Source organism: Athene cunicularia (genome assembly GCF_003259725.1).
Source record: "Athene cunicularia isolate RWA chromosome 5 unlocalized genomic scaffold, athCun1 chr5_part1, whole genome shotgun sequence".
Taxonomy (NCBI): Eukaryota; Metazoa; Chordata; class Aves; order Strigiformes; family Strigidae; genus Athene; species Athene cunicularia.
Window position 1 is genome coordinate 18170705 of NW_020799101.1, and position 23614 is coordinate 18194318.

General features: G+C 39.2%; 1 protein-coding gene across 2 annotated transcripts in view; it reads left to right on the forward strand.

The window, feature by feature from the left end:
* CCDC88C (coiled-coil domain containing 88C) overlaps positions 1-23614 on the forward strand; it is a 99143-nt gene that overhangs the window by 62663 nt on the left and 12866 nt on the right. For both annotated transcript variants that reach the window (XM_026849483.1, XM_026849484.1), the window contains 11 exons: positions 2608-2789; positions 6271-6408; positions 7867-8937; positions 11817-11944; positions 12856-12997; positions 13570-13758; positions 14116-14277; positions 15774-16051; positions 20586-20729; positions 22242-22428; positions 22668-22813. In XM_026849483.1, coding sequence (XP_026705284.1) covers positions 2608-2789; positions 6271-6408; positions 7867-8937; positions 11817-11944; positions 12856-12997; positions 13570-13758; positions 14116-14277; positions 15774-16051; positions 20586-20729; positions 22242-22428; positions 22668-22813 — 2767 coding nt within the window. The remainder of the gene's footprint in view (positions 1-2607; positions 2790-6270; positions 6409-7866; positions 8938-11816; positions 11945-12855; positions 12998-13569; positions 13759-14115; positions 14278-15773; positions 16052-20585; positions 20730-22241; positions 22429-22667; positions 22814-23614) is intronic.

The following is a 23614-nucleotide window of genomic DNA, read 5'->3' on the forward strand; positions in this document are numbered from 1 at the left end:
AACAGAAGTTCAGTCCAACTTAGAGAACTTCCCTCATTCAGCCACTTCACTTTGAACTTAGTTTTTTTGAACTTCTGAAACGTATTCATTCTAGTTTCTTTCACTTTTTTTGAAAGCATTAAATTTTTTTCCTTTGATTTTGTTCATCACCAAGAGAGTGACTTTTAAGTAAAATGATTTTTAAAAAGCAACTTTATAAATGAGAAAGCAGAAATGTCATATTGAACACTGGATATTTCTAACTGAATGGCTGGGAGGATTCTGTGATCTTTAGTATTCTTTAGTACAATTAGTACAGACAATTAGCTGGTCTTTAAGTCCCAGGAAGCAGTGTATGCTGAAGTCATTTATTTTTACTAGATACTGAAAAATGTGTACAGTTAAAATAACTGGATGGTTGGGGTTTTTTTTAATGGTTGATTAGATTTCTGTAACTATCACAAACATAACTAATGCTTCCTTCACTAGTCATTATGGTTTCTGTCCATAATACCAGCCTAAATAACAATGCTAAATGGAACATGGAAAATATAAGCTATTTCTTGCAATTCACCTTGCAGCTTTTATTGATTACTCACCTGATTCTGCTAAGACTTGTGTGTTTGGTTTTATGTACCAGGAACAGTTTAACTTGAAGACAAAGGAATAAATTAGAATAAGCAGGTGTTCAGTTTTCAGTAAAGCTGTCTAGAACAGCAGCTTTGTTTTGTAAAATAACGGAATGTGTGCCTGACATCAATTCTCAAATCTACTTGCTGTCTAGGATCTGAGTTCTCTTTACAAAGATTAATGGCTAATTAATTGATACTTTTAATTCATAATCTTGCAAAGCAGGTTTACCTTAGCCTGAGGAGTGAATGGCACTCTATTCCTCCTTATGTGTAATCAAGGATATTGCTTATTATATTAGTCAGTGGGGAAAAAACACTGTCAAAACTTAAAAGTTTTGATTAAGCTTATTTAAAGAGAATGTAAAACTGTCTTATGTTCTGGCTTGTTTCAGATAGCAAGTTTTGTCCTCTTCCTGATTTGATTTCACAAGTGATGTAATGGAAGGAAAGATGCTAGTTTTGTTATCTCTTATTTATTAATTTCTGTGAAACATAACTTTCAAAACTTGCTCAACAGAGTGGTTTAAAAAAAAATGAAAAAAGCTGAGATTGCTTCACTGCACTGATGCTTAGCATTTCAGAACTGCAGCTCTAGAACCTCTGATTAACCAGAGATAAAGAGCATAAGAGGAACTGAGAACATCAGTAATCTTTTGTATTCAGTAGGAAAAAGAAATTAGTAAAGGAAGCCTGATTTTAATAAGAACACTGAACTTTGAAACTTGACGTTATTTTACAGAAGTGCTGTCATACTTTTACAATAATTCTCTTTAAGAAGTTCCATTTCAATGCACGTTGCTGTTCTGAATGCAGCTTGTTTGTACAAATGGAGTCAGTCTACAAAGCTCTTCTGGAAAACCTCCTGTTCCTAGATTTCAAGTTGAGTCTGCAAGGGTGACAGATAGCAGCAAATTTCACGTGCTAGTTTGGAATGTTTTATTCAAAATAATTTAAAAAATAAGTAATTTAGGTGGACTTTGCTTCAGGACAGAACTCAACTGGAGCATTTAGTTAATGTTTACTCTATGAGTCTTAATTTGACCAAAACTTCCCAGGTGATGCTCCATAAAAGAGACAAGTGGGATTTTACCATTCTCAGAAACCTGTGAGTTCTAAAGTACTCAGTGTGCTGTATGTAATAGTGCTGATTATTTAGCAGGAGTGAATAATTGTGAGACTTGAAGACAACATTAAAGTCAAATTCATGTGGAACATGGTTTTGAGGTGAAGGGTAGCAATTATTCCATGTGAAACAGAGGGTTGCTCTTATTCAGGTGCTGAGCAGAAAAACGAACAGAACAATGAGACTTTGGTGCTAGGAGTTGAGGCTCAGAGGTAGTGAGACTTTTGATCTACAAGCATTTAGAGTAAAATAACATCTCTGTTGTAAAACTTGCATAAATTTAGTTAGTTTTGAGATTTCATCTTCAGACAGTTCTCTATGGTCAGCATTCTGATTGATGTCTTGTGCTGGGATACCTAAAATATCCTCCCTGATTCAGCATATTCTTGATGAAGTAGCTGCGATGATAAGCATTGAAACTCAATTTTTAAAGAATTTTTCCCATGACTAAATATGATTGACTACCTAAGTTTTCATTAGCTTTTGGAAGTGTACCATCTTGCTGTTTTAAAAAACACTTTGCAGTGGTTTTACCTTCTGCCTCAATTTATTTCTCTGATAGAAGTATGAGAGCGTATCAAAGTATATTTTGCTACTAACATTAAACACGCTGCTAACATGGCTAAAGCCTCTTAAAGAAGAGTTAAGAAAGTAACTTTTAAGATGTTTATCTGTTCTGATACTTCCCTATTAAAGGTCTTAATTCTTATCTTTGAAAATGGGTTCTGTTTTTAACAGTGTTTACTTAGCAGTCAAGCTGAAATGATAAGGATTGGACTGCAATTATCTTCATACAAGTGAATCTTAAGGACCTAGGAAAGGATATGTTTGTGAACTGGTTACTACCATCTTCTGATTCTCATGTTTCAACAGCCAGAAAGTCCTTTGTGTTTGAGTTGAATGAATGTGCTTCGAGTCGCATACTGAAGCTAGAGAAGGATAATCAGAGCCTGCAGAACACAATCCAAGAGCTGAGAGATGCCTCTGTGACTTCCAGAGAGAGCAGCCTAAAGTTTGTGGAACTGGAAAAAGAAAATCAGCAGCTTAGCAAAAAGGTAAATTTGCTCACATGAACAGACCTCTCAGGTTTTTAAACACAGTGCACCCAGGGCTGTATGGCATTCCTGAACTATGAGGGATTGCAGAGTATTCACCTATGTTCCCCAGAAGTCTGAGCATGTTTTAGGGCTCATCTATTTAATTGCATTGTAACACTGGTGTATTCTATTGCCTTCTACTTCTGCCTATGTATGTGCATCATTGTAAGCAAAAGTGACTGTTCTTGTTTTGAAAAAGCTGTTCTTCGGTGCTCATTTGCCCCTGTCAGATTATACTATTGATTGTGTCCCTTGTTGTCATCTTATAGCAGTCACTGCTAGGCAAGGAAGCCATGGCTATGTAGAACTATTTTGTTTGCTTGAAAGTTTTAATATTGTTTCCATGAAAGTTAAATAAATCACACAAGTGAATTCAGGTTAGTGTATTTTTAAATAAATCTTTCGTTGTCCGTAGTCCTGGACCACCTCTTTCTTTTTGTCTTGTCCTTTTGGCTATTAGAAGTTTTCTTGTATCTCCCTCTTGCAAAGATCTGGGTTCTTTTAATCTTTGTAACAAACATGAAAGTCATCACTTCTTCAATTTATTTATATATATATGTGTATTACACTCTATTATTAACTGTGATTACATTTAGCTTAAATGCCAGCTCAGTGCTTGTCTTTGTGAAACAGTGCTGAGTTCACCTCCAACCACCAGCTTTATTTTCGTCTGACTAGTAACTTGCATCCTAAACTCTGATTAATTGAGCCAAGTGCCAGTGGGGAAAGAGGATGCTTGCTAGTCTGAGTATAAAAAATTTCCATGTCAGTGTTTTCCACAATCCTACCTTTGCTAAATTATTCAGAATATAAGGCTTATTTCTCCTTCTTCTATTACTGCTGTAACCTCTGAGTGTGAGACTGAAATGAAGATTTCAGACCTCTCTGGCCTGCCTATGGACTAACTTTATGCTTTAACCAACAAGGGGAGAAAGAGTCTGGATATGAAATGCTGGTCATGGATTGTAACTAGCAGAGTGCCAGTTCCTCTGCAGAGGAGAACAGATATCCATCACTGCATCATTCCATCCTCTGGAGAGATTCTTTTGCCAAGTTGAGATACCAGTTCTGCTTCTTGTTTTTCTTCTGTGAACAAGGAAAACTGCAGAAATTCAGTTTACTGTAGTCCTCCATCCACACTCACATTTGTGACCTGTTGTGTATGAGTAATTCACTCCAGCTTTAACTTACATGCATAAAATTTGAGATCAAGGCATATAAAGCACTCAGCAGATACCTGTGGTGTACAGCAATTTAAGTCACTTGAACAACTATGGTCAAACTTTGGCTTTCCCCTAGGCACATTCCTGTGGGGCACCTCTTGTTCTGGCACTGTATTGGTGCCAACAGTTGTGATTGCAGAATTAGTCTGATGTTTTTGATGATGATGAATGCGTTGATATGGTGGGGTCATTTACAGGTCTGGTAGTTAAATAAGGCAAAAATCAGTAGTGGGGAATGCCTGGGTGGTGAAAGGGGGCACTGTATCAGACCAACGAGTAAAAGAAATGGCAAGTAAAAATACTACTATTGAGAGCAGTTGAAATGCATGAACTCTTCACCAGAGAAACATAGAATAGGATAGGAGCTGTTGACTGAATACCACAGGCCAGTCAAGTTGCTGGATTTCACCTCCCATTCAGGGAGATTTGGGGGAAAAAATGCTAGTAGACAGTATTCTGTAGTCTATGCAAGACAAACGGTTGTCTCTCAATGTACAGAAACCTGATACTTGATACATAAAATAATCTTGAGATGTTTGAATTTGGTTTTGGTTTTTAATCTTTTCTTTCTCTAACATGTATTTATATCTCTCGCACAGGTATCCCCTAACTTAGAGGGTATGCAGGGGGTGTGGTAGGAGAAAGGGGAATAATCAGGGAAATAACCTGATTTGTTGCAGAATGGTCACTACAGTAGGCAGAGGAAAGGGCAGCAGTTCTTAAGGATTGTTAAAGACAAGCACGTATAAAGTCATAGACGAGATAAATAAGTTCTTTTTCTCAAATGTTGTGTGCATCTGTGTTTGGTGATTTTTTTGGGTAACTTTTCTGAGATAGCCATAGTAAAATCTTGCCTCCCTAAAGTGGTTTAAGTGGAGTCAGATTTTGCCACGCTCTGAGACTTTCAAGAAGTGTTGAGTATGAATGGCTATCTAGTGCTTGGAAGGATCATGTAGCCAGAACAAGATTATTCAGATAATACAAAGAGGAGATGATATGAAGGAAAAGTAGTGTATACATTTTTTTCCTTTCTTGCAAAGTTTTCAGATGAACTTATAATAGAAAACCCTCCTTTCAGGCATAGTCAAGTAGTAGCAGTCCAAGCACCTATCTGTTTTCTCTGCATTCCTGACTTGGACTGAAACAAGCTGTAAACAGTAGTTTCTTACTTGCCTCCAGTTTTCTGGGAGGTGCTAATGAAGACCAGCTATTGCTGAGTTACTGAGTTTGTTCCAGCTTTCTCTGAACAGCTCCTCTGAGGCCAGTGAACCTTAACATGGTTACATTTCTAACTGTTAAGCCCTTCTTATCTCCAATCTGGGCAGCCCCTGCTTGTTTAAACACTTCCTGTAATGAGGCACGTGTTGACATAGGCAGAGCCCAGCCTCCAGCTATTTCCAACTTGTAAGAATTATTGTTAATACCTTTTTCACTGACATTTTCACTGTTGGCAAAGTTCATAATAGCAAAACAAAAAATGAGCTGATACTTGTGCGGAGCTGTAGGTGCTCACAGTACTTTACAAGCATAAAAAGGATTATTTTATGACTTGGGGAGTATAGCTCTCTGAACCTCTTGCTTCAGAACACTGAAGAGCTACTGCTTTTCAGTGCATTATGAGTACAACTTTCAAAAGGGGAGGGATCATTCATAGTAGGACTGGGACCTCATTCACAAATCATTCAAATCCAGTATTGTCACCCGCTGGGGAACACAGAGGGCCAGCAGAGCACAGGGAGAGGGAAGGTAAACTTGGAAACTCCAGTGTTTTTCCTCTGTTCCTGGTTTGTTTTGGGTTTGTTTTTTTTTTTAATTCTGTTGTTCACTGAATTGTCTTAATACCTTTCTCTGCATTACTGGTGGATTAAAGCATTCAGTGGTGGAGATGCTGGGATGAGTCAAGTCCCTCAGAAAGATGAGCACTCAAAGATTAATCACTGATGACAGGAGTGCAACAGGGTATCAGGCAGGCAGGTGAAGCATTTCGCACTGCTGTACCTCATATGCTCTGATCTTAATAGGCATGAAGGAGACTCTTGGCACTGTGAGAAGAACAAAACAGTCCATTTCTTCCTCTAAGACTGGCAAGCTGCAGAAGGGAGGGATTACATCTTTCAGCCATAGTCCCCATCTCATTCTTCTCTGGTCTTCAAAATAACTTTAAGTGCAAACAGTCATTGTGTCAAGCTGTGTGCTGGTGTGTTTTCTCCACACAGATTGAGAAGTTGCAAAATCAAATTGAGAAAGAGAAGCAAAGTAATCAGGATCTGGAGACCTTGAGTGAAGAGCTGATAAAAGATAAAGAACAACTACAAGTCATCATGGAGACTCTAAAAGCTGACAAAGACAGACAGGTGAAAAATTCACAGATGTAATATAAAATCATATATCAGTAGTGGTAATTCACTGATGCCATTTAGAGCATCTGGTTCTCTCAGGGAGATAAGTCGGTTTGAGAGCTATTAAGTGCAGGTTGAACTTGTTCAAATGTAGGTAAAAGTGTTCTTCAAGCAAAAAAGCCCACCATGTTTTACTAGCTACTGCTCCTATTACCCCAGGGGGATCTGCAGGCTGCTGTAAGACAGACCTTCCCTCTTTGAGGAAAAAAGCCCTGGATCTTACTAAATGGAGCACCAACGAGTTTTAGGATGTGCAAATAAAACCCCTTTTTATTGCAGAAGACTGCTCCCCTGACAGCCTTATGTCCTGATTGGTTTGGGGTTTTTTTAACCACCCAATCTGTTTTGCTCTAATTTAAAGAGATGCTGAGAAAGCATGTATGTCTTCTGGATTGATGTTTTAAATGCCCTCAGCTTTTACTGCTATGCTGCACTTCATGTGCAGTGCCTTGAAACTATCCTGTTACAGGTTCATGCAAGATATCATCTGTATTAATTTGACTAGTGAAGAAAATACAGACAGATCACTGGAGACTGGTCTGTATATTTTCAACCTGTATTAAGAAATTTAAATTTTTTAATTAATTTTTTAAGTTTTGTAGGGTGAAGATTAAGTAAAATGTCTTACTTGTGTAGTGCTTTTCATTTTGAAAGATTCTTAACCAGACCTCTACTTGGGAAACTGCACTTTACCACCAAAGTTATAAATTTCAGTTAGGACACATACAGACATTTTGTGGTAAGAATTAATGAATGTTACATAGGTAGGGCAGGAAGTAAAAACAGAAATAGCCTCAATCTTCAGAAAAGGGTAGATTCTGATTTTTTTCAGGTCTAAGTTATTTTGAATTTTTGTGGATGTTGTTAGATAAGAATCAAATGCAAATTGCAGTCTAAATATCTATTATTTCAGCTGAAATTTGACCAGTGTGGTAAATGTATTGTTGTTACAGAAAGTGTGTCCTTAATGAGATCTATAATTGCTGTAAATTTTCAAACATTTTCAGGTTTCTCATGTCTTATCAGAAATAATTTGTGTCTTCAGATCCCGAAGACAAATGTAAACCTAAACAGAAAGGTACCCTTTGTTAGGAATGATTCCAAACAAGGCATTTTCTCAAAGGTGTTTTCTGAAGGTCCCCTCTCTACTTTCTCCCTTTACCTTGACCTTCTTATCTGGTAGCAGGAATATAGCACTGTTTTTAATTTGTTAGAATCGCAGGTTACCAGAGGTAATAATTTTTTTCATTAGTTTGGGTTGTTGGTTTTAGTCAGGGAAAACTGTTGAGAAATTTTTTTTAGATTAAATGAACATGGTTTTGTTAGTCCTCAGGCAGACAGATTATTAATTTATACTGCACTTTGTAAGGTAGATGCGTAATATTTGCATGACTTTTTTTATTGTTTATGTAGATAAAGGACCTTAAACAAGAAAATGATCACCTTAATCAAGTTGTCCTATCCCTGAGACAAAGATCTCAAGTGAGCAGCGAGGCAAGGGTTAAAGATATTGAAAAAGAGAACAAAATCCTTCATGAAACAGTTACAGAGACTAGTAGCAAACTGAGCAAGCTGGAATTTGAGAAGAAACAATTGCAAAAAGATTTTGACCAGGTTAAAGAAAAAGTTGAACGAGTGGAAGAAATGGAAAAAGAGCTTCATCGGCTCGAGAGGGAGAATGAACAGCTCACAAAGAAGGCAGCAGCAATGAAAATAGTGGCAGAAAAAGTGGAAGTTCTCGAGCAGGAGAATGGAGATCTGGAAGTGGAAAATAGGAAGCTAAGAAAATCCCTGGACACGTTGCAGAATATTTCCATTCGGCTTGGGGACCTGGAAAGGGATAACAAGCAATTGGATGAAGAAAATCTGGAGCTCAGGAGGGTGGTGGAGACCATGAGATTTACCAGCACAAAAATGGCACAAATAGAAGCAGAAAATAAAGATTTGGAGAGGGAGAAAGAGGACTTAAGAAAGAATGTGGAAATGTTGAAAGCAATGAGCAAGAAATCAGAGAGGCTGGAGCTAAGCTATCAGAGTGTCAACTCTGAAAACCAGAGGCTTCAGCAAATCGTGGAGAACAGCAGCAAAAAGATCCAGGAGTTAGAAAAAGAAGTACAGGGAATGGAGAGTGAGAATCAGGTCCTCCAGCGAAACCTTGAGGAGATGAAGATTTCTGCCAAACGACTAGAAAGGTTAGAAAAGGAAAACAAAGCCCTAGAACAAGAAATGTCTCAACTTGAGAAAGACAAAAAAATGCTAGAGAAAGAAACAAAAAGGCTTTGGCAGCAAGTGGAGCTGAAAGATGCTATTTTGGATGATAGTACAGTAAAATTGGCTGTTGCTGAGAAAGAAAACAAGACACTAGAAAAGGAAATTGCTCGATTCAGAGATTCATCTAATAAGCTGAAAGAATTTGAGAAGGACAATAAAGATCTCATAAAGCAAGTTACAATTGATAAAAGAACACTAGCCACATTAAGAGAGGTAAGCACTACTTGTTTCAATACGATGCTATTTTTTTTTTTCAGTGCTGTGAAGTACCAAAGGGAGACATCTGTCCCATGCCTATTTAATACATGAGCTAGGAGATCTTCACAGCCTTAACAGCTATGACTGGATAGTGTTGCCTTGGAAAGTGGAACCTGCCAAAAAGTGCAATGTACTCCGTTGTGTGCACAAACACAGTATCTCCAAATGACATCTTTTTCACAAAGAATAGGGTTTTGACACAGGTCCCACATGGTAGCTGTAAACAAAGACTTTGATACTTTCGCTAACCTTGTGACCACAGAATTGTTTGCTAACATGAGAGCTTCAGCAAGGGAGATTGACTCTTAAACCTAGAAATTAGAGCACTTGTTGAGGACACATTAACATCTGTGTTCTAAATCAGACTTAGCAAGAACCAGCCCAGATGATCAGCCTAATCCTTTCAAATAACAGCTGCACCAAATTTTTTCTTTAACAACTACCTACAGCGTTTTTCCCCAAATGTTTCCATGCAGAGTGATAGTGTGCTAAGCAGCTCTGTTCTTAAGCAGTGGCAATCTCTACCCACACCCCTCTCCACTGCAGAATGCAGTAATTGCACATTTCCTAGTAGTGATCTTTTAAAAATACACACATTAGCAAATTAATGATGTGTGTGCCAGAACCTGACACTCTTATAAATACCTATGAGCAGATTAAAGTTGTTGCAACTTGCCTACATTGTCTGCCCCCGTTGCTGTTGTCCTGCCAGAAACAGGATTTCCTGTGAAAGAGCATTCAAAGGAAAATGATCAATGCTGCAGTAGCTCAGTGAGAAGTTTAGCAAGGCTAATGCCATAAGCAATTACTTAAAGATTTGATTTTACTTTAGTTTTTGAAGCATTACTGCAATTTTGAGAAGGAAAAACAGTTTATCAGAGAAAATTGAAAAAGTCCCAAGTTTTGTTTCTATCCAACTTTCCGTAAAAAGAAATAAAATAACAACATTACTGAGAAGGCTCTCTTTTAATCTTTCCCTTTTGTACACTTCCAGTGGTGCAGACCCATACAGAAGCATATCTTCTTTTCCTTAGTTACTTCCTGTAGAATCTACAGAAGGAGTTCGTGGGTGTTGAAGTGACTGTGACCTATTTCCAGAGCATGGACTGTCACTGACCTTAACCCTACCTTTTTTTTTCCCTTGCCATGTGAATGAGTATGTGGCTAAATTTGTGATATCAGAGGAGTATTGAATACCTACAGTTTATGTTTAATAAAGTATTTTTTAAAGTTTTATTCTTGCTTCTGTGTAATATCCAAGGATATTTTTTTTTCTTACTTGAAGTGCTTCAGTAACTTTGTGCTTTTTCTTCACACCTTAAGTAAACTTTTGAGCAGAAACATGAGCAATGTAGTTCTGTGGTACATTTCCTCTTCAGACAGTTTTGAATGATAGGAATCTTTGAACTTGGTTATGCACCAAAATGTAATTTGTGCTTTCTAAGCATGCAGGCCAGTATCATGTCTTCTCAGGCCATTTCCACACAGACCACTTTACTGGCATAAGAGCAAAACATTGTCCCAATATACCTTCTGGTACAACTCCACCACATCTCCTCCTCATATGACTTCCTTGTCTGGTTCTGCTTAAGTTTCTTCCAAAGAAATCTAAATGAAACGAGAATGGGCTAGAAGGTACAGAATAAGTGACAAAGCTTTCTAATCTCCAAAGCTGTACTGTTGTTTTGCCAATTATTAGGCCTAGCATAAAGGACAGAGCCAGCATAAAGATGAACCAATAACCAAATTGTAATACCAATTGTGATACAAGAGGGTCAGTACATGAGTGAGCACTGGGGGTACAAACAAGTCAGATGATACATAATTGACATCAATCCCACTGACCCCAACAACAACACCGCATGACCAACAATGGGTGGAATAAATGGTGAAATGCAGTCTCCCATAGAAGGGATGGGAGACAACAAACCAAACACATAAGACCAAGGAAGCCACATACTGAATCTCTACACAGCCCACGTTTACAAAAGCCAGACCTGACTGGAGCCCAGTCCCAGGGAGGCAGGAGGTCCTTCCCCAACAGGGAATTAACTCTGCACAGGGCATCCACCTCACAGACAGACACTGCCCCTGCCTGCAAGGGGTCCCAGCTTTTATCCCTCAGTGGGACACCTGAACTTTACTTAATGTGGGACACCTGGGGCTCGTTTACCCAATGGCTCTCCCTGCCAGGCAGGACCCACCCTGGAGGGAAGCCTAAAGGGAAACTGTGGGAATCACCCATTTGTCAACCTTAATTTGGGGCTTGGGTTTGAAACCCTAGCATTTCAACTGTCTCTTACATGACAACATAATTATGATTTTTTGCATTTTGATGGTAATTTACCATGTGTCAGAAACTCAGAATCAGTAGTAAAAATGGACTATTACCAAGTCCCTTAGTAATAACATCTTAACGGTATTATTTCAGGAAACTTTCATACCGAAACCCTGTCACTCCTCTCTGTATGTGCCAGTGTTGGCTGGGCTTTTCAGCAGGGCTTTTGTCCTAGGTGAGAGGTGGGAACTCCCTCTGCTGGTGTCCCCCGACCTGCACACATTCCCTCTTTTGGCAGGCAAGCAGGCTGCCAGTGTTGGCAGATGTAATTCCGTACAGTGAGCAAGACAAAGGCCAAAAGAAGCATTTTTCAGATTTAATCCAAGTAAACTATAAATAAAAGCAATCAGTGTAATTCTGCACTCAGCTGTCACTGATGAAGAATTTTAGCTGACCTTGTAGGAACTAAGATTCAGTACTTTTTAAAAAAATCAATAGTGCCAGATAATTATCACCACACTTTGCACAGCAGCTAATCCTGTTAGTGCTGTTACAGGATTTGGTCCTGGAGAAGCTGAAGAGTCAACAGTTGTCTAGTGAGCTGGACAAACTGAGCCAGGAACTGGAGAAGATAGGATTGAACAAAGAGCTGCTGCTACAGGATGACAACGGCAATGAAGACACGTAAGGAAACTGAGCTCTCTTAGTCATTCTTTTGACTCTGTAGGGTTTTCCTCAGCCTAACTCAAGCCCTTTGCCTTCTTTTTTGTTTCTCATCTGTCTCACTCCAATTACCCTTAGCAATTTTTGACATAAAGTGTATTCTTCTGTAGAAATCTTGGCAGTATACTGCAAGTTTTGCAAACTTTTTCATGAATGTAAGGAAAAAATGCCATTTTCTCTCTCCCTGCTAGCCAGTGTTATACTACAGTCCCCCTCTACTGCCCACTAGAGTAGCTGGGTAGCTATTTCAGTGTGTATTCCTACTCATATTCTCTTTACAAGTAAGAATAGTGACTATTAAGCAGCGTCTGTCATTACTGTATGTAATTGGTTATCCAACCACCTGTTAATATAAACACAGATGTTGCCTGAGAAATTTCTCGTTGCAAGAATTACTTTGCAAGTCCTATAGTAATGAACAAAGAAGCCCCAAAACCCCATGTGTATACAGGCCTGTTGGTAAGACCTAATTAGAGAAACATACCCAGCTTGTAGGAGTCTTTAGAATCTACTGTCGATTTTTCTCCTTGTCAAGAGTGTAAAAAAGAGACATGATAAGAAATTTCTATAGTGTATTTAGGAGGAAAAGAGAATAACTTACTTTCAAGTTATGTAGCTCTTTAAATATTTTTGTAGAACCATGCTGGTGTTACCTCTATTAAAGTAGATTGGACTTTCCAAAAGCAGGTTCCCCAGCTATAAATATATCAGTAGCGATCTGGGTCAGTAGAGGAAATAATTTTCCTGAAGAATCAAACATATATAATGTAACATGTGGTGAGATTTGAAGTGGGTGAATGTGAAGTCTCCTATATAGATGGTGGCTCATGTGCTAGTGGCAGACATTGGAGAGCTATTCTCATGTCTTTCAGAAAATACAAGATTCTGGAGAGCAAAACTGAATCAGCACTAAAAACAACACTAGCAGTGAAAGAGGAAAAAATTGCAATGCTTGAAGCTCAAGTGAAAGATACTCTGAACTTGAACCAGCAGTTGCAGAATGATCTAAATGTGGTAAGAGGTTAACTGAATTTTAATTTTTCATGATGTAGTTCTGCACAACCACATGCTTTTTTTTTTTATTTAGCAAGAACAAATTATCTCTACTTCCCCACTCCCCCTTTCCCAAACCCCTTTTTGACTGGGGTTCTTTCTTTTGCCCATTTCTGTATAATGGCAGCAATTTCAGAAAAATTGTTGGGCTGGAGGCATGGCAGGAATATTTTTTACATAACAGCTATTTACAGATCTCTAGTTTCCCATGGTTTTTTCATTGCCATGGTCTTGTTTTTCTGCCTTGTTTAATGAAAACATAGTCTGAGGAAGTCTGCACTTGAAACATCTCACCTATGAACAGTCTGTTAGGTGACAGTGAGCTTGAGTTAAAGGGTACCTGACTGGAGGCTGGGAGACATGGATTCCTCCACCTGACTGTGTCTCAGCTTCCCTATCTGTGAAGTGAGGGTAATGGTTGTTGAATCCCTTAGTCCCTACAATACAAGAGAGAAACTGCATATCCCATCATAATTAATATAAAATCCCACTGTTAAATCAGTGCTGAAGGTTGTTGCTTGTTGGCTTTGCAGGTAAAGAAGGACTTTGATGCACTTAAGCAGACTCAACAGGATGGGCAATATGCTCAGATGTCACTAAGGTATTCTGCAGAGAAACTCATTCCCAACCACCAAATGAATGAGAAATTGGAAACAGGGCACCGAGAAGCTACCATGGAGTTGCTGAAACTAAAGGACAGGGCAATTGAACTGGAAAGGAATGTAAGCCTTCTACTTTTCACTGTTATCTGTCAGGAGTGGGTTGCTGGGAACTGTATTTTTGAGCCTATAGGAATCTGGTGGGTTTTCTGGAGCATGTAAGTCTACCAAATTCCTTGGGCATCTCTTAGGACTGCATGGGACTTTAATGCTCTACATATTTGTATAACATCATTGCAGTGATTAATCCTGTGTATAACATTGGTCCTACCTTCATTTAATGCTGGGAAGAGTTTGTTTTTACATATTTGTTGCAGAATGATCATCACTAATTGGTTCTCACCTTTGATAGGAGTCCAAATGATCAGGACAGTTGTTCCATTTCTTCCTGTCACCCCTTAATTGCCATCTCTTTTTCAGAATGCAGCCCTGCATACCGAGAAGCAGCTGCTTAAAGAACAGCTGAAGCATTTGGAAACACAGAACGTCTCCTTCAACAATCAGATCCTGACACTACAGAAGCAAAATGTCTTCCTGCAGGAGCACAACACTGCCCTGCAGACGCAGACAGCCAAGCTCCAGGTCAGGACAGCCATGCACCTCTGTGCCAGGAGACTGGATTTGATTATAGTAGTGTGGAGAAGATGACAGCTAATCAGAAAATGTTTGCATTGGTCGGCCAATGTAGTGATGTAAAGATGAGGTCCATAAGGTGGAGTTTAGTTTGGGGTCTGAATTTCTCCAGGCTAGGAAGGAAATTGGCTCTGTAGCTAATATCTGGTAGCTATCTTCATTAAGAAGATAGTTACTTAGAAATTTTAAAGATTAATACAGCAAAATCCAGTTGTATTGTTCCAGAAGCTGCGCTTCTGGGATAAAAGATCTTTGTTGGTTTTTTTTTTATGTTAATGCTATGCCTGTGAAAGAGCTTGGAAGAAATGGGAAGAGGACACAAGTCAGCTCCCAAGAGGCATTATAGCAATGAATTCCAATCACAGTTTTCATACTTTCAGACAAAATATCAAACTTGCTGATGGAAAACAGATACTCTTAAACATTAATTTTGAAAAAATAGACTTAGCTAGAGAAAAAGAACAGTTTTAAAGGAGAGGCTGAGAGAATTAGGGTTTTTCAGCCTAGGGAGGAGAAGGCTCCGGGAAGATCTTATAGCAGCCTTCCAGTATTTAAAGAGGGCTACAGGAAAGGAGGAGTGTAGTGATAGGATGAGGGGCAATGGTTTTAAATTGAAAGAGGGTAGATCTAGTATCTAATCTAATAAAGAAGAAAATCTTCACTGTGAGGGTGGTGAGACACTGGCACAGGTTGCCCAGGGAAGCTGTGGCTGCCCCCTCCCCGGCAGTGTTCCAGGCCAGGTTGGACGGGGCTTTGAGCAACTGGGTCTAGTAGAATGTGTCCCTGCCCATGGCAGGGGGGTGGAACTGGATGATCTTTAAGGTCCCTTCCAACCCATTCTGTATGATTCTATGGCAATATTGAATCAGGTCTATTTTTTTTTATGTGAATTTTCAGGCATTTTTCTTACATGTTCACAGATTTTTTTTTTTTTATTGCTCTCTTTAATTATTTCTCACCTGTAATTCAAGTATAGAAGTAACATATAAAATCAGCGTGCTACCTATCTACTGAAATCAGACTTGTTAGGAGTGCTGCCCCATACACAGTTGTGCAGTTAATTTTGTTGAGTTTTCATGTTTTGTACAAAAACATGGGGTAACTTTTGTCTTTGTACATCACTGTCAGAGATGCAGTTGGATTGTGAGTGTTCCAGCTCGTCTTGGTCTTTAGGCTCAAGAGCTTCTCCTAGTAAAAGTGTTTTTTCAGTTTGGAGGTTATCCTGATACTTTTCATACTGCTGATAGTGTGGCTTTATATGTTGCACGCTACCAGCAATATGATATCAAAATGATGCCAAATTGTCCATAGATGTCTTAAGTCTACAAAACAATGGATACATTCTTGATTAACTCTATACAGATACAGGCTGCTTCTACATGTTTGTTGTATGTGTAAATAAGGTGTAAATAAGTAATGCCTGCTTTTTATTTGAGAAACTTTAGGTAGAAAATTCAACCCTCAGCTCCCAGAGTGCTTCACTGATGACCCAGAATGCTTTACTCCAAAATCAGCAGACAGCCAAGGAGAATGAGAATGAAAACCTACTGAAACAGAAAGAGCAGCTGAAAGCTGAGTATGAGTCATTGCTTCAGGACCATGAACACCTTGCTTTACTGCACGAACGGCAGTCTGCAGAATATGAAATGTTAATAAACCAGCACAGCTGCCTGAAAACATTACACAAAAACCTGGATCTGGAGCACAAAGGTCTGGGCGAGAGGTACGCTCACTGCTCAGGGGTGTAGTGTAGTTGCATGTATCCATGTTACAATTTTAGCCTTAAATGTTGGTCTCCAATTACAATGAAAACTACTGAATTGTTCCCCTAGAAAAGTGTCTTCTTGATATCATTAGGAGATTAGATGAAGATATTTGCAAAGCTGTAGATTTTTAGATCTCTAAAGGTGGCAAACCACAGTTGACTGGTGATGTTTTGCAAACATGGTCTTGGGGATGCTTTGTCCAAAGTAGCTTAAATGCCTTTACTGCATTTAAAGATCTGTGCTATAATAGCATACAGCCTTAAGAACCTCCCAATTCTACTGTGTGGGGTTATCTTTTCTAGTCATACAGTAAGGTCTGTAAGTCACAGGTAGCTACCTATGTTGTGGGTAGTATGTATCTTGAGAAATTTAAATAATTGCAGATTAGGTGTGGCATCCACCTCATGATAAGGGAGGGTTTGTGAAGGAAGCTGTATTGAGCTAACTGTGAGATAGTGATGTATTTATTTTCGTCTAGTTCTTACAATCCGAGGCTTTCACTTCAGGCCCTTCAATTGAATTGTGAAATCAGGGTAATCTGTTTCTAATGTAGTCTCTCATCACTATCATTTTCTGACAGTTGTGTGTGGATAGAACAATATATATAATGTACTGCTACATAAAAGCCGCCTCTGCCTACCGCTCAAAACTTTACTTACACAATTCAGTGATTTTCCTCAAAATATCTGTATTTAGTTCAGTTGCTGTTCAAGACCGTAAGTTGGCTTCAGAGCAACTCGGTGATGATCTTTGAGGGTGGACTAAAAACTGGTGCTACACTTTTCTTCCCAAAGACTAAGGAGCTGGCAATACAGTGTGTGATAGATTTTGATAAAGTACAGAAATAAACCTACTGTGATTAAAATATCCACCAGGGCTGTGTGACAGGACAGCTGCTTGGCTGTCAACTAAATGAGCTGTAAGTGATTACACAGACACTGTTCCTGCCTACCAAGTCTCTCTCGGACTGATTAATGGTTCTTACTGATTCAGGCTTTGCTTGAGATTATCACATTACAGTGTGTTGAGGCAGTTTGCTGGGTTGCTTCTTTTCTTGATAAGTACCAATTATTAAACAGTTCTAGCCTAAGGAAAAAGTGGTTTTCTAAGAATAGGTTATCTCTAGTGATAAAATGCTCAGATCACTGTTGTAAACATTGAACAGTTTGAAATCTCTGTTACCAAGATGTGACAGCTGGTGAGAGATGTTGCAGTGGAGTGGATGGTGGCCTTTTCTATACTCAAAGCAGGTTGATTTTGGCAGTCGTAATAGTGCAGTGTCCTAGACAGCAGATCAGTCTCAAAAGATGCTTATCAAGGTGACTTGTCCAAGGACAGCCTGTGTCACCATTTGGCTGTCAGAAAAAAGAGACAAGCCACCTTTTTTGTGTGTGTTTTGTTTTCCCTCCATCATGTGTTATGTGCAACTCAGCTGGCTGAGGAAGCAGAGGGAAGAAAGTTACAAAAACAGCTGTAGGAAAACTGTTTTCTTCTGCCACTGTGAAGCATTTACTGCTAAGATGAAATACGTCAACTTAAGTTAGAATGCACCACCTGCTAAATGTTCCCAGAGCAGCTCAGTGCAGCCAAGAACTTTGCTTGTGCAGTGTCTAAGAGACAAGATTTGCTTGTCCCAACTCCAAGGTAATTGTTTTTTCTCAGCTGGTGACAGCACTGTAATCATAGTTCTGTTGCTTAAGGCAGGATTGCACTCCTGTGCAAACCGTATGACTGCAGCTTGTCTAGAAAAATCCACAGAAACTTTAGTTAGCTTGTGTATTCCTAAGACTGTGTACAGCCAAGGTCTGTGTGGTTCACTAATGCATTCTAACCACAGGATATTTTCTGCACCTGAGCAAACTTCATTAAACCTCCCTTGGCTCTGTCTGAATAGTATTAGCACTGCAGTGGGGACTGAATAATGGGTTGCATGTAACTGCAGTGAAATGGCCTGTCATAGCCCAGCAAACCACAGACCTGTAGGTTTGACTTGGCAAGACAAGGAGTGTTAGTATGTTAGGATCATTTACCATTAATAGCAGTTTATTGACTTTGTAGTGTTTGGCTGACCATCTCTGCGAGCACAGAAAGGCTGGACTCTTGCTGCATTTTTAAAATTACCTGTTGCACATTACGAAGGGGAGGTGGTAATTTACTAGCTGCAATTGATTAACAGATCCTTGAGCAATTCTTTGTGGCTCACTCTGAAGAAGTCTAACTGCAGAGACAGGGGAAAAACTCATCTCACTGGAAAAACAGAATCCCTGCTGTGGAGGGTTACATATTGCAGGGACTTGCATTATTATGTTACCAATGCTGGCTGGTAATTATTTTTCTGGGTTCCTTTCGCCACATGCTTTTTATCATAGCTGAGCATTTTTAAAGTTCTCTGTCACAAATACCTACCCACATAGTAGTTCTCCTAACAGAGCAGCAGAAACAGCGAAAGCTGGAAAGAGCAGAGAGGAATATGATTGTTCAATCCTAGGAATGGATTGTGTCAGACCCAAAATGAATTTTTTTTGTATGTATAAGAAAATACTTTTAGAGTCCCTTTGTCCAGGTGCCTGATGCTTAAAGAAGTGGTGTGAACATGAATGTTGAATAGCCTACAGGATGGGTAACCTTGCCCCCTGTGGTAGAGCTTGTGAGGTTGCAGAAATCCTGCTCAAATGGTTAACTCCATGCTGAATCTGCATTACAAGAAAATTTTGCCTGGGGATTTCATTAGGGCTTCAGAGATACCGAATTACTGGCATTTTTTCAGACAGTCTCTTCTTTCTTACTTTTCACCTAATATCTATCAGAGCATCTGTGGTGTAGTCTACCTCAGGGGTCCACATGCTCAAAGGTAGCATGTGGAGCTGGGCCAGGCTAATAAAACTGGACCAGTGTACTGCTTCCCTCTAAGTAGCCCTTTTTTTTTAAAGAAAGGGCTTGGTTAAGAATGAACAGAGTAGCCCTATCATACAGAGGAGGCAAATGAATTAGCAACACAGTTTCTGCAGAGGCAGCCATGGTAATCTGCCAAGGGACTGACTGTGGAGTTTGCCTTCTCAGACTCTGGATTGGCATGCACTCTGTCTTAAATCCTTCTTGGAGCTGGATGTGAAACCTTCCTCTGCTTTCAGGTTCTTCTATTTGTTGTACAGACATTCAATTTGAAATGTCCTGGAGCTGAATGGAGGAAGAAAACAAATAAATAAGGTTAATTAAACTCCACTGCTGTTACTGGGAATGAATAGCAAAAAGCAGCTTTTGTCTGGGAGACAGGTACTTTTCTGTGTGGCTCTTCAATGGACTGGAATTTGGGACAGGCTGTAATTTGACCCTGGGATGAAGGGAATGGTAGCTTGAAAGAAAAACAAGTTGGCAGGAGTCAGTGTATTTGGTGCTTTTGTTTTTGTTTTGAAGTTTTTGTGACTGCAGAGTAACTGTGCTCTGCATTCATCTCTGCTGGGATGAGAGTCACAGATAGATGATGCTTATTCTCTCTAGCTTTTTCAAGCAATGCTGCATCTTCCACATAGTTGCTGGTTTAAAATTGTTTAGAAGGATGTTTCTCCGTGACAGGCCCAGGTGTATCTGCCCAGGGGTATTTTGGGGCCACCTCATTCTTTGCAGTGTTTTCCAGATACAGGTGGTGTAGCAGTTCAGGCAGGCTGAGTCTGCCTAATCGATGCTTGTGCCAAGTATCAGGGGAGTTCCACACCTCTGTTGTTTTAGCATTTCAGAGTTTGAAATTAAAGACATAGTTGATGGTGTCTGCCCTCTGTCTCTGCGCAGCTCCTCACCCTGAATTTATGCCCAAATTGTATAAACCAAGTAACAGTGGAAGCCTGGACGTGAACACCAGTGTTGCTCTTGCTTACTAATGAACAAGTAGAGCCACTCAAGCAGGTGGGTCAGCCCCTGCTTAAAGGTGTTTTGCTGTCAACTCCTCTGTCTGGAATATGCAGGAGATCATTACCTATGCAGGATGCTATTACCTGTGCATATAATCTAATATACATTAGGTTATTACCTAATAAACTGTTGCTCATTCCACTGCTTCCTTGTTGCGTTTTGGCTGCTGCTTTCTGCTTTTTAGTTAGGTTTTTGAAATCTGTCACTGACAATTATTTGTGAATGGGATTCCAGTTTAATGGTGCAGCTTCCACTCACCCTGGAGACCCATGTTTTTTACCAAATTACCAGAATCTGGAATTGAAGTAGGGTTCTGGCAATTGCATTCCAGTGTGCTTAAAAAATACAGCTTTTTTCTAAAAGCCTCCCTGTTGACTTATGGACTAGAGGTGAATTTCCATGCATAGTGTGGAATTCATCAGCCTTGGTAGATGTTTAACCACACAAGTGTGTATGAAACTAAGCAGGCAGGAACAAAAAAAAATCTTTTCTAGTCATGGTGGTATCACCTATTGGAAAACTTAAACCAGAGGAATAAAAATGTTTAAATGAAAGTTAAGAATATGCTACTCCTCTTTCTTGCAGATACAACAGTTTAATGAAACACAAGGCAGAATTGGAAGAGTTGGAAATAGTTTTAAAGACTGAGAGAGAGGTTCTGCAACAGGAGAGAAGATCAAATGCAATAACCACTGGGGAAAATCAGAAGCTGAGGGAGGAACTGGACAGGTATGGTTCCCTTGTTAAATTCTTGTATATATCATTAAACAGTAAATTATGGAAAGCACAGTTGGTTTGCTGTGTTAACTGTATCTCCAGCATACCTTCATTAGTGTGTCCGTTAATTTTTCTCAATTTCTGTCTTGTTAATTTTATTATTTTGTTAGTTTTATTATTTATCATTTAAGATTATCAGCTTCATGAACATCGTCAGCAAATACTGTTATTCGATGCTTCAGACATGGTTTGATCCTGAGACTTCTGCTCATTCAAAATAGGCTTCCACATGTGGTTCAGTTCACAAGTGTTTCTGTAACAAGTTGTTTGCAAGTGCTTGTCTTTAAGTAGAACTTCAAATACTCAAAATGCACAATAATATCTAGAGTTGTGTGAAATGTTCCTACCCAGTTTTTTTTCCTTAAGGAGAAGTGTGTTATGTTTTTTACACAACATGATTTAGTTCTAGGAGTTACCATTGATGTTTATTTTCTGCTGTCCCAAGAAAGCTGCCATTTGTTAATATTTGAAAGAGACTTGACTTTTGCTATTAGAAGTGCACTTAGTGATTCATATGATCAGTGGGTGACTGTTAACTCATGTCAACCCCCTTTTGTGAGATAGCATCTGAACTTTACATAATGCAGAGGTGAAACGTACCCTGCCCCCCACCCTGTATCACTCCTGGGGCTTTCTCCATTATAACCAGTTCAGTGCCACTGTTGATACTACAGAAGCATTTTGAGAAATAGTTTGGTACAAATAAGGGGCCAAGGTCGTATCAAGTTAAAATATCGTCAGATTGAATCATACTTTAAAAACACATGTTAAGTTCAGTCATGAAAGTTTCATATGCTGCCCCAATTGTACTTTAGAACACTGCAGAGCTCTGCTAAGGAATTTTCCTCAAGCTTGCTGTTTCCAACTCAGTTTCTCTACGGACAAAGGAAGATGTTGCAAAATGTAGATTGCAGTGCTGGCAGAGAGCAAGGCTTAGCTGATCTGTCAGTGGATACAGAACCTGATCTTTTTTATTTATCTATTTAATTTTATGCCTTCATGATTTGTAGACATTTTTAGGTTCACCGAAAGCTATAAAAGAATACCACAGTAACATCTTACAACGTCTCAATGTTTCACAGTTCAGGATGCTTTAGTACTCATATTTCATGCATCAGGAAAAGATTTGTGTGAGTAGTTTTTGTGCCAGGTAGAACTGCCTTTATATCCAGATACTCTTAACTACATTGTCCCTCAGAAATTTGTGGTGTGTTTCTTAAACAATTGAGCAAATAGCAGGTTTGTTTCATCTATTTTGCTTTCAGTTCTTTTGTATATTTGAAATATTTTATAATGCTATTAACTACTTTTGTAATAAAATTTTATTATATGCTTAGAATAAAAAATTCTTTTAAGAGTTAGTCTTTGGAACTTAATACTTGATTTACTGACAACTGCACGCTGATGCTGTGAGGTTCTTTCTATGAAGTGTCCTTATAAGCCTGCTGGCTGCTTCGTGTTTAGGGTGAATTTCTTGCACAGCCAACTAAAGGCAGAGTATGAAGGGCTGCATTCACACACTAAAGAGCTGAAAACTTCCTTGAACAACTCTCAGCTGGAGCTGAATCGTTGGCAGGCTCGCTACGATGAGCTGAAAGAGCAGCATCAGTCCATGGATATCTCTCTGACCAAACTGGATAACCACTGTGAGGTGAGTAGCTGTAGGTGTGTATGCTGGTGGGTTCCTGTTAGAGAGCTAACATTCATCGTGTGAAGTTTATGGCACACTGTATAGAGGTGGTCAAGCTACGTGGTCATAATAACACCCCCGTATACTTTGAAGGTTATCAATTAGTATCCTATGTTGCTATGCTATTGTGTTAGCTTGATTATGATGCACTTCCAGGAAAGCCAGATGCAGAGGAGAGATTAATGTATCTTGTTTAACAGCTGCTGTCCCGTCTAAAGGGAAATCTGGAAGAAGAAAACCATCATCTCCTGAGTCAGATTCAGATGCTGAGCCAGCAGAATCAGATGTTACTGGAGCAGAACATGGAGAACAGGGAGCAGTATCATGAAGAACAGAAACAGTACATGTAAGAACCTAGAGATTTGAATTGTAAAACATAAAGTCCTCTAGACAAGCACAGAATACTTATCATCTATCAGGAATAGAAGGCCAGGCAGGGGAATGATAGGTCTACTTGATGTGTGGATAGAAAAGGGGATGCTTAGGAGGAGATATATGTAATGGGGAGAAGCTGCAAAATGTCTTTGCATTGCCTTACTGCAAAGGGATGTTCAGGAGACACCTGGACAAGCACAGCTCTTTTCAAATAATATAGATGAACCCACGTGGAAAACTTAGTTATCTAAGATGGAATGCTGAATCTAGTGGTACTTCTCAAAGGTTTCTGAAGAGCTTGAGTAACAGCTGAGTGGCAACAAAAATTTAGTTCTGAGTCATTTTATATTTAGATTCCTGAAGAGTAGCAAATATTCATACTCCTCAAGTTTTTAATATTTGCATTATAAGAAATACTTCCTTTGATGTTGTTTTTAAAGATGCAAGTGTCAACATATATTGCTGTGTCCCCCATGCACAGGATGACACACTTAGGTGAGATGCTCTGTTTAAACATACTGTACATTTACAAAGAATCCTGTTCTTACTGCAGTGAATTTCTCCTATAGGTATGAAAGAAGGAAGAAAAGTGTTCTTAATCCCAAGAACTTTAGTCTAAGCACCTCAGGAAGATGTGGGAATTACTGACTGGGTTTTATTTCAGTACTGGATTATATAGTTGAAATACTAGAAATTGCTGAAATTGGCTGAATACAGTTCAAATGTAATCCAAGCATATTTATCCAGGTGTCTGACAGTTCTGTGATGGAGG